Below are 11,007 nucleotides of genomic sequence, written 5' to 3' on the forward strand. Positions count from 1 at the left end.
TATAAAATAATTAAAGTTAATAAAAAAAATCATTTATACGTACAAAAAATGTAATTTTTTAACCCGTTTTTAGTAAATTGATCAATTTTTACCATGTAAACAAAGGACAGGAAGGAATTTTATATGTATACATATACGTAATATTTTTGGTTTAATTTGCATTTATTTTCGAGCACCTAGGTAAATATAAAATCGTTATACGCCTATATGATTCTTTATGTAACTATATCACTGTCATGGTACTGTTTACTATACGTATAAGCTATCTTCTAATTACATACGAAATGGTAAATGTAGGCTTGTGTGTATACAGTGTGTATATGCACGTGTGTGTGCGCGCGCGTGTGTGTGTATATATATATGGCACGTCAGTCTGTACGTTTAATTACTTAAACCACTTAAGAGTAATTATTAAATACTACCGTGTATCTGTCGTCAAATCTTATGAATTGTTTTGTTACGTTTGGCATTGTTCATGGCGTGTGGCTTTAGCACTACCGTATCATTTCCATGTACTTTTGTTTATGTTTGCTTAACATTTCAGTCACGGTCACTAATTGCTTTATCGTCGGCTAGAAAAATAACATATTTACGAATAAATACTCATGTGTAATACGATTATCGAACACATATTACGTGAGTATCAAACATTACAACAGATATACCTGTGTTTTCGACAGAACTTGAAGTTCTTTCAAATGAGAAACGCAAATGTGATGTAGCGTTGCCAAATCCCTTGCTGTATCTGAAACGCAACTCCTGTTCCTTGGATCTGCACCTTCGGATTCTGGTTTCTCGGTTACGTTCTGTCGTGCAAATCGAAGTTGTTTTAATGTTTTTTTTTTTTGTTTTCATTTTATCACGTATTACTTACAGATAATTGATCCAGAAAAACAACCATTCTCTCTTTGTTTTTAAGAATAAATGGATTGACTACTTCCATATACGGTTCTTTACCGCCAAATTCTACCAAATTAGCCAAATTTTGTAAACATTTTGCAACCATTACTAACGACCTATAGAAGTGTTTAACGAGGATTAAAAGACAATTTATATGGTTATAAAAATTCTTACGTTTAATATAGACCTACCCTACCTTGCAGCTGCTGGAGGTGGTGGTTCAGCTATTAAATTAAATGACCTAGGATTCAATATGGCAGGGCAGAGCAGGCGTAAAAATATAAATCCACTGACTACTCGCGTTCTGACTAGTCTTTCGTGTGGCCATTTGGCAACAACTGCTCTTTGCAGACATCCACAAATATATCTCAAAGTCCTTGGACACGCATCCGGACTTGTAAAAATGCTCAATGTCACTTCGTCTAAAACCTAAAATAATGTTGATCGTACGTTATAATCGTTTCGAATAATTTATAATATCGACGTGTATTTATTTACCTGCAGTAAAAACTCTGCATTACTGCATGCATCTTCTGGAGAATCCATTTTTGTTGGATTTAATTCACAGCTCTGTTTACTTTCAATCAATTTTACTATAGTGTCGCGTAACGCAGCTTTCAAAAACGAGGTACAAACTGATTTCATATATAAATCCATTAAAGTAGTCGTAAGGCTGGCAGCTCTAAACAGCGTTGGTGTTTCATCTTCCTTATCCACCTGAATAAAACATTACACACTTTTCATAAAGAGAAAATGTAACCCCTTTTTTTTTGGTCTTTTAACAAATGTAAATATAAAGCAACATACTTCTGCTTGATTTAGCGATCGTAAGAGGTCTGCTTCTTTTCTTTCGTGCCTAAACACACACACACACACACACAAATGTTAAATGTTGCGCATTTTTATCGTTAAACAAAAACAATAATAGTCAACATTCTTTCGTTTCCTTCATACCTAAATATTCTAAGTAAACTATTTGCCAATGGTACTCTGTCCAAGTGGCACACATCCGCTAATGCCCTAACAACATGCAGTTCTGGATCCAATAGCAACTGTTGTAGCGGACTATATTCTTCCGGTGGCATCGCTAGATCGTGCCGATATCTGCAATTTTGATACATGCATAAAAGACACAATAACATTTGGCACTCAAAATTCAACGTGTATGTGGTCACGTGTATTTATGTTTTTACCTTATTCGTAAACGGAGTACACCCCATTCACCTATAGGAGTAAGTCCTGACAACGGATACCATTCATCCATTTCTTCTCCATTCGTCAAACTTGCTAATTCGACGGTTAATTCTGCCACTTCTGTATCCTTACTACGTTTCCCTTTATTGTACAATGTTAAAGAAAATGACATAACATCCGGTGGTACATCCCTGCGAAATAATTTACGGTAAGTGTTCTTCAAGCATACCAATAAATATGTTTTGCACAACGAATTATATTATATATATATACATATATACATACTCTAAAATGAATTCTTCATCCCAAATTGGATGTAATCCAGTCTTAACTTTTGTGCGAGCAACTTTTACATTGTTTAGGGCCACTATGATGAATGGGTTTGGTACTAATTTATATGGAAGTCTATGTGCGTCTAATATATGCAGATGTAATGAACGCAATTCACGAAGGCGAGCAACCTTCGGAGCACGGGTAAGTTGTGATACACATAATGGTTTCAAGGCATTAATCCAGTCTAAAGCATTCTCTGAATTTGGGGCAGCCAAATACGTTATCGTGGCCAAACATGGTAAAGCACGTTCAACTAATTGAAAGCAATGAGGCCTATCGAACACGCTTTCATGAACCTAAAAAAACTGTATCTCAGGAAGAAACCTTGGCAACAATTTGTTACTTAACATATACATTTTCCATACACGCGATTAAGATAATCTTCTGTCAATGTTAGTACAATTAGACATATAGGATACACATTTCACAGATAACAGAGTTTGTTAACTGATAGGATTATATACACGAAATAATTTGAAGAAAAGCCATAAAACTTGATCTCTACCTGGTATAAATAAGCACAGCTTAAATCAATAAGACCTTTCGGTTTGGTCCTTTTTGGATTGTCATATAAATACAAATGAGTATCAGTAGCATCTACTAAAAGTACAAAATACAACGCTTTCCACTTTTTATTTTTTTCTGATTTCTTTTCTAAATATCCTTGCATTTTAATTCCTTTATTTTTCTTTGCGCCAGATTGTTCACGACACTCTCTAAGAGTTGCATATATCTTTTCCGCATGTTGTACCTCTCTATTAACCCTTACACTACCATCAGGTTCAGTCACCATTGCTTGAACTAAAGTATGACCTTCGACTATTTGCTCTTTCCGATATCTACGAAGATAAGTTTAACGATAATATGTAAACTTAAAAATTTAAAGGATAAAGCATTATACCTATTTATAACAGCATCGAGACATTCGAATGTTCTACCACCCATTAAATAGCGGACTCCTTTTTTTTCGATCCTAAATCTCTGAATTTGGTTGTTTATATGAAAGAAAAGTGAATAATCTCCTGGACTGTTGTCTGAAGGCCTGACCTGAGTAATGAAACAAAGTGTTGTTATTTTCAATCAGGAATATTATTTACATATATATATAACTTACCAAGAAACTACCAGGTCCTGCTTTCACTAACATATCAACAGCTTCACTTTTGGTGACATTAGGATGGAACCAAGAGAAGACAGTATTAGGATCAATGGAATCATCCAAATCCTCCACTAATTCGCGGAAGATTAAGCCCTGTTCACCCGTTCTGTGAGCAGTAACCCATAGCCAACCATCTCCCATATCATTGTGCACAAAAAATATGTCACCCTTTTGGAAGCTTAACTCATCTGTGTCGGGCATTTTTGTATATGGTAATATTGCAACTATTCGTTTCTTATCATTCACTGGTTCAGGGGGTGGAGTAGGGTGTATAAGTCTTTCTCTCTTTAAAAGATCCGAGCAATGAGTATAATATGCAACAAGGTCTGACAAGCTATTGAACTGTCTGCCTCCTACAACAATACATACATTGCTTTACAAAGTAATTTTAACAAGGAATGTTTATTCCATTCACATTTCAATCGCCGTACCAATATAATAATCTCCACACACAGCTGTAATTCTAAAATGATTAATGCCAGTTCTGCCCAAATAGGACAATACGTAACTTCCGGGCTTCCTATCACTTTCACGCACTAGATAACTACCCATTTTACTTGCATCCCACAGTCTTTCTTCTGCAGTAAATCTATCTAATCTACCATGATACCACCTATAAAATATCAACATATCAATCAGTTCACATTGATTAAACTTGAAATGAAAAGAAAATATTTCCATTAGTTCCAAGTCTCACTGATTTTCAGGAGGGGCAGTTAACAATGTTGCATTGGTGCTATCAGGTTCTTCAGTATCTTGAATATCATCTGGTATATTCTCAAGAAAAGGATCAAACTCATTTTCTGCATTCATAGATTCATTCTGTCCACCATCTTCACTACCAGTGCTGGGGGACCCTCCTTTGCTATTATGATCCATCTGTAGGTACAGTTATATAAAAATAAATATTAATTACTTCCCATTTGAACTGAAAAAAATACACCTGAATTTTATGGGAAAAAAAAAATGGCTAATATGCAACAGAAAAGGCGACGATACTACTTGTTTTTATCGTATATCATATAATACATGTATATACTATTCCAAGTACAATACATGCGACATATATTTCTGTCAACAAAACGTAAATACCATGTGCGAATATCTGCTTATAATTTTTTACACCTACAACTTTTGATATTTTTTACTTGTTCGCAAGGTAGAAACTTATCGATAAGATTGTCTGTAAACGATACCAAGCAAGTAGTTTTTCGGGAAAATATTGAAAAAAATTCTCGGGAATCTCCGGAAACTTTCAGAACTCTGGAAGTTATTATAAAGTTTCGAACGCGCGATTACAATCGATTTGAATTGATTTAACTCTCGGTATTTTAAGCGACGACACGATAACGGATGAATAATCTAAGATGAATAATACCCGTACATACCTTAGCACTGTTCGACACGCTCGGGCCTCCGCGCACAAATTCTGCCATTTTCGATTCACACGCACTCCTTCATACACACGATTATGAAAAAAAAAAACTAAAAATATCAATTGAACGGCATCCGTTTTATTGCGACCCTCCTTACCACGATTATTTACAAAAGTATATAGGCTGTTATTGATATAAAATGTATTGACGTTTCTCGGCAGCCATTTTACTACTGCACGCGTTGACCGCAGAATATAGACAGGCAGCGGATCTTACTTGTCGTTTAAATCTCTCAACTTCTGTTAGATGTTCACGACATGTTTCTACAGCCGTTCATGTATCATCTAACCGAAGAACAAGATTTCTGTGCATCGAACACGGCCCGATACTTTTAAAAGCACTTTTATAAATAATACACCATTGATAATATACTTATACAGACAGTTCGATAGCGATGATTGTACTTGTTACTAAATATTACCGTCGCTGTTCTTATAGCAAATATGAATTTCGCTGTAAATTATAACGTAAAATTAATCTAAAAGAAAAAATATAAAAAATTGTAACTATTTTACAAACGTACACGATTATGAACACGTTAAACGCTAGTGCCTTTTTTAACTTTTTCGTTTCTTGCATATTCACCTTCAGAAATGGCGGAATTCTGTTTTGATATACGTCAAATTGAGTATCACTCGGGTGTAAAGTAACTTTTTTAGAATAATCTCGTGTAATAATTCGTTATTATTAAATCACAATGGTAAGACGTTGGTCTTTTAAACTTGTAATTTGAATTTTGAGTAACAGAACGTACGGTTATGAACAACCGGTAACTTTATCATAACCTTTCTGGTTACTTGCAAGAATGTGCAGTGATTTAGACAATTTTTTCTAACGTTAACCCTTTGGGGGACATGTAGTCCGCCCTATTTAATTTTCAGAGCCTCGTGACGGTAATTTTATTACTGATATGTACCTGTACCTATATTAGATCTATCGTGCCCACTTTACTGGACAATCGGTTAGGGAAAGTTGGGTATGTATATTTCAAAAGACTACGAAAGCCTTGCAAATTACTATTAATATACTATTAATTAGTTTCAAAGGTACCTTTTGGAAGTGTGCACGGCTGGGTGAGAGGAAAAGCCCGTACGTGGCAGTTAGTTGCCTTTTAATGGCCTTCAGTATCTTATTTTGGACGTAAAATTTATAAATGGATGGTGAAATGTGACAGACTATACCGAACCATAATATGTAACTCTATGTCAATTTTAAATGTGATGGAATCAAATGTAAATAAAAAGTAAGCATGTTTCTTTACTACAAATTACATTACTTACCCGAATTAAGCCATGAAAAGAAACAACAAATGGAACTTTTGAAGTTCAATTGAAAATAAAAGGAAACGACAAACATTTTAATTACTTGCATGGTATGTTTTATTTGTCAACACGTTGTTTTCTCCAAAGCTATATAATTACCCAATTTGAGCACATTTTCTCACCATATTCTCATAATATACTTTTTTTTTTCTCCTTTCTATAAACAACAACATTTTTTTTAATATAGTTATTGTAGAGTCGTTATATTGAGCAGTGTTTTACGATATACAGTATTCGTTAAATAGATATATTTAACATGTGTGTTGTTTTGCGTTTATTTCGCGGATATGCTACTATTATTTCAATGACAATAAACCACGCATCAGACTAAAAAGTTGTACTCTGTAATAGAAGACATTCACGACAGCAAGGGTGCGATGAAGAAAGCATCGACGTTCTTGATTTGAAAATTGTAGCTAGGCGAAGAACGTCGACTCTTCTCTACGCTCGCACCGTTTCGCAACACAGATCGCAATTACAGAGTAAGATATGGTTTGCGGTTTTGCGAGGACCATTGGGAAACGACACGAACCACAATCAACTAGGAACGCTTATTGTCGATTCCTCGAAAGAAAGAGAAAGAATAGTTACGGTGAATAGGTAAGGAGGCATTGGTTCGTTTACGCTACCAAAGGAGTTTGCGATCGTGCGTAATCGAACGATTCGAATCGCTGTAAATTCCACGCAGTTTAACCATATTCACGTGAATTATACATTTATCAATTGTGGTCTCGTTTAATCGTTGGCATATGAGGTACGTTACTTGTTGGCTACGGGTAATTTAAAAAAATACCGAAAATAATAAAAGTAAGGTCTAGTGTTTTCCTAAAATATACATATAGTACGATACTATTACGCCCTACGGATATGAATCTGACTTTTAGATATGACACGTGTTTTAACGTTCGTTGAGATGCCACTTACGATCTCAGTTCACTCTGTTATCGTACCGATAAATAAAGATATTATATTATTACCCCTTACGTACAAATTAGTATGCTAATTATTTGTCTGTGTTCGAGTATAATCGAATAGTTTGATTAAAGAGGGTGTCGATTCGCGTCGCGAATCTAGGAGAAGGTGGAGTACACAATAAATCGTTGATGATGATAGTTAGTTTCGACGTAACGATATTTATACAAGGGATGTTCATTTCGATCGGATCGCCACTGCCATCGTTGAAATAATTCCGAAGCGTGGATAATCGGTTGGAGAGTGTGCGTATCACTTGCCGTAAGTTTCTCGAACTCGACGATATACATATCTCGTGAATGACACTGGTGGCCCACTTGAGAATAGACACCCTGCATCTGTGTAAGGCTTTCGACGCTAACATTATAAAAATTACATGGCAATACTCTCTCCCTAATAACGATTTACAAATGAGAAATTACACGAATCGTTTGAACGAAAAATTCATCTTGCCTTTCGTCCCTTCGATCGCTGTTTGTTCGCTTCGATCGCTCGTTGTTTTAAAAAAATATCCGATAACGTTACATTTAGTCCAACCAAAGAACACATCTTGCTCACGACATTTTACTCTTTTTCCCGCGTTCACGAACGGATAAAAGGGTCATAAAAAATACATTCGTAAGCATTCATCTTTTAAAATTCGCAACAGCATTGCACCGCGGCAAGAGAGAGGGAGGGGAGATTGATTTGTTCGCTGAAACGCAATAAGAAGTTCCCCCGGTGTTCGATTAAAGCTTGGAGGTCGTGATTCCTTCTCTTTATCGTCGGTGCAGAAATATGGTAATCGGTGTGCGGTGTTTGCAAACTTTCGCGATCGTTCGTCCGTTCGCGATCATAAAAAGCTTTCACCGTACGTTCGTTGGAAAGATTTATCGCAGGATGAGGAAGAAGAGGAGGGAGAAGGCGCAGAGTCGCGTGCCGATTTTCACGTCCGCGCAATTCCTCAGGTTCGGGTTCTCCCGATTCTTAAACACGTTCTTGTCTTTGATGAAAGGCGCCCGTGGATCCACCGTCGTCGACGTTGTCATGTGTTTGCTGTAGATGATTCTCGAGGTGCTCTTCTGCATCGCCGGTGTGCTCATCTGATGGAAAACTCGATTGATCGTGGTCACCTGAGCGAACTTTGATTTTCCCTTGCTCAATTTTTTCCAGCTCGCAGACGTGGCACGGGTGGGCGGCGTGGCTCGTTCGATCTCTGTAAAACAGTTCCCCTCGAATGTTTATCGGTTATCCATCCCCACGGCTCGATACGGGAGAAATCCGTGGAATAACAGCCGTCGAAAAATGACGCGTTCGCCGGTCGCATACACTCACCGTACACCCTAAGGGTAGCTTCCGCTTTTCCCATACTTGACGACGCCGAACACGTGTATTCTCCCAAATCTGTTTTCTCCAAACGTCTTATCTTCAGCTCGCTCGTTGTCTTCCATTCCTCGTCCGGATGTCCCCGTTCGTCGATCTCGTATCTACCGCTGTGTGTTCACAGATCGTTTAACTTTACTACACGAAATTGGGTGGAAACGTAAGAAACGTACCCGCTCATGATAACTTGCTCCTTCCTAGTCCACAAGTTGATCGTCTTCGGATAAGCCTCTATCAAACAGACGAGCGACACGTCCGTGTCCAGTGGAGAGCCTAACAATTGATTGGATACTTTTGCGCTGGGGGGAACTGAAATTTCGATAAAGTCAAAGAGATCGTAATTAGGTTGTCGTCGACCGGTACGGTATTATCGAGAGAGTCCTGTGCAAAGGAAGAGAGTAACGATATTTGGCGAAGTAGAATCGATTACCGCGAATGTACTCACAGTTTACCCTTAGATAGACCCTCTTGCTGACTGCCGGGGGCACTTCGTTTCTGGCTATGCAAAGATAGGCCCCCATTTGCCTCCTGTCTACCCTGGTTAATTCGAGCTTCTCGCCGGACTGGTTGTCCACTATAAAATCCCGCCTCGTATGAATATCTGGTTGAAAGCTCTCGTATACATATCGCTGGCCTCGAGCCAGCGTTCGCACGTACACCAAATTACACGCGAAATACGCCCTTTGCGTTAAAACAACGAGACCGCCACGCCGGCTACCTACAACCCTAAATACCTGACCGTTCGAAAACCGTTCGCACGATTAACGGGCCGACTACCGGACGAACCATTTAAGGAAGAAACGCGCGGTTGTTGGACGTGAAACACACCTGACAATCCTACGTATGTATGTATGTATACACGTCGAGCGTATCGTAATATTCCGTTATCATATCTGAAACGGTTTCGGAATGAACGGCGAATTACATTATTATCGAAGGGAGCCGTACGACATAAATCACCGCGGCATTTCGCGCGCGCGATTTCGATAAAACGTGTCACGTGCCTAATGAGATCCATCGAAAATGGAAGATTCATTATTTGCGCCGACAGCTCGCCGCGAGCCCTTCTCCCCTTCCCTTCCCTCCGGCCCGGTGGATATTTTTGTTCGGCTGCAACACGCGCCAACCGTACTCAAAATATTGCGTATCGATTTATCAAGACCGCGTTCACGGGGAGAGAATTTGTTCCATTAATATCTCGCTCGATCAACGCGAATTTGCAGCGCGTCCGAGCGAAAAATGCGGACCGTTTAGTCGCCGCGACATTTGCGTACCCCGGCCAAAGGGAGAAGGAGCTGGTGTACCTGCCCGTGGAAAGATATTGAAAGTCATCGAGGAGAAACTAATTGCTTTGGAACGGCATCACGTAGGTTTGCGATTTTACGATGTCCTCATGTTCCGCTAAGCGGATCGTGACGGGGAGCCGAGACAGACGTCTCGGATAATTAGTTCCCGGAAGTGGTTGAAACCGCGACAGATCGAGCATCGGCTGTTTCTCTTGAAAAGAGTGGCGAAAGAGACCGGGGGCCAAGAATGGAGGAGAGGCCGGGCGGCGAATTAATAAAAAGAAGAGAATCGAAGGTTATTTGTCACCGGCAAGGACGGTCGCGAGAGAGTGCTCGAGGCGAGATAAAAATGTAATATCTTACCTGGTATCAGCGGATCGTGAAGACCCCTCATAAGTATGAAACCACTTTTCTCGCGTCGCCAGAGCACACGAGGTGACGGTCTTCCAGAGGCGTTACACGAGAGGGTGGCGTTCTCACCCTCTAAAACGGAGACCTCACCCTCCGACGTTCCGGTGCTCAGTATATCTGGTGGTACTGGAAGAAAACGGTCGATTCGTACGGTGAAAGTCGGTGGATAATTAGAAAGTGTCACGAACTGAACTACTCGCGTAAAGTCGGGGGCAAGTTGAAATGGAAGTTTTCAGGCATACTCGCGAGGGCGGTAGGGATCGAAATTACGGGTATGATCTAATGGGCGGTACGGTAAAGCAGGCGTCGACCGGGATGAAATCAGGTTAAAACGCCTCTGTCCCGAGGAAAATGAAATGCCTCCGTGTGTATGATGGAAAGGAAGAAGAAGGGAAGGAAGAAAGGAAGGAAGGAAGGAAGGAAGGAAGGAAGGAAGGAACATTTTCGCAATGAAATCTGGTTTCTTTTGAAGAAAGGTACACGAGGCCATTTCAATTACACGCGTTCACCGGTTGGACAAATATTTTGTATACCGAGCGAGCGGAGAGTTAGGGCGGTGAGAAAAAAAAGGAAGCAGGACCTTTCCTGTGTTTGCCTACAAAGGAATTTCATTCCATTCGGGCCGATCGCTC

The 11,007-nt window shown here is 39.2% G+C and overlaps 3 protein-coding genes across 3 annotated transcripts in view; 1 reads left to right on the forward strand and 2 right to left on the reverse strand.

Annotated features, from left to right (window-relative positions):
- Positions 1 to 237: 237 nt before the first annotated feature.
- LOC108577780 (ras GTPase-activating protein 1) lies at positions 238 to 5,280 on the reverse strand. Its single transcript, XM_017940982.1, has 15 exons — positions 4,975 to 5,280; positions 4,284 to 4,465; positions 4,018 to 4,199; positions 3,542 to 3,939; positions 3,329 to 3,474; positions 2,933 to 3,266; positions 2,380 to 2,723; positions 2,094 to 2,285; positions 1,855 to 2,004; positions 1,708 to 1,756; positions 1,399 to 1,617; positions 1,097 to 1,329; positions 875 to 1,016; positions 666 to 806; positions 238 to 572 (listed from the first exon to the last, which is right to left on the reverse strand). The coding sequence occupies exons 1-15, from the start codon at positions 5,020 to 5,022 to the stop codon at positions 495 to 497; spliced, it is 2,838 nt and encodes a 945-aa protein (XP_017796471.1). The 5' UTR covers positions 5,023 to 5,280; the 3' UTR covers positions 238 to 494.
- A 347-nt stretch (positions 5,281 to 5,627) lies between these two features.
- Positions 5,628 to 6,366, forward strand: LOC108577815 (protein kish-A). The gene is made up of 3 exons (XM_017941022.1): positions 5,628 to 5,722; positions 5,883 to 5,998; positions 6,061 to 6,366. Exons 1-3 carry the CDS (start codon positions 5,720 to 5,722, stop codon positions 6,164 to 6,166), a joined length of 225 nt encoding a protein of 74 aa, XP_017796511.1. The 5' UTR covers positions 5,628 to 5,719; the 3' UTR covers positions 6,167 to 6,366.
- A 1,819-nt stretch (positions 6,367 to 8,185) lies between these two features.
- LOC108577829 (lachesin-like) overlaps positions 8,186 to 11,007 on the reverse strand; it is a 3,454-nt gene continuing 632 nt past the window's right edge. The window contains exons 2-6 of the mRNA XM_017941037.1: positions 10,328 to 10,501; positions 9,124 to 9,252; positions 8,852 to 8,987; positions 8,631 to 8,788; positions 8,186 to 8,511 (exon numbers count right to left, since the gene is read on the reverse strand). Coding sequence (XP_017796526.1) covers positions 8,186 to 8,511; positions 8,631 to 8,788; positions 8,852 to 8,987; positions 9,124 to 9,252; positions 10,328 to 10,501 — 923 coding nt within the window. The remainder of the gene's footprint in view (positions 8,512 to 8,630; positions 8,789 to 8,851; positions 8,988 to 9,123; positions 9,253 to 10,327; positions 10,502 to 11,007) is intronic.

Source organism: Habropoda laboriosa, unplaced genomic scaffold (assembly GCF_001263275.1).
Source record: "Habropoda laboriosa isolate 0110345459 unplaced genomic scaffold, ASM126327v1 scaffold816, whole genome shotgun sequence".
Classification (NCBI taxonomy): domain Eukaryota; kingdom Metazoa; phylum Arthropoda; class Insecta; order Hymenoptera; family Apidae; genus Habropoda; species Habropoda laboriosa.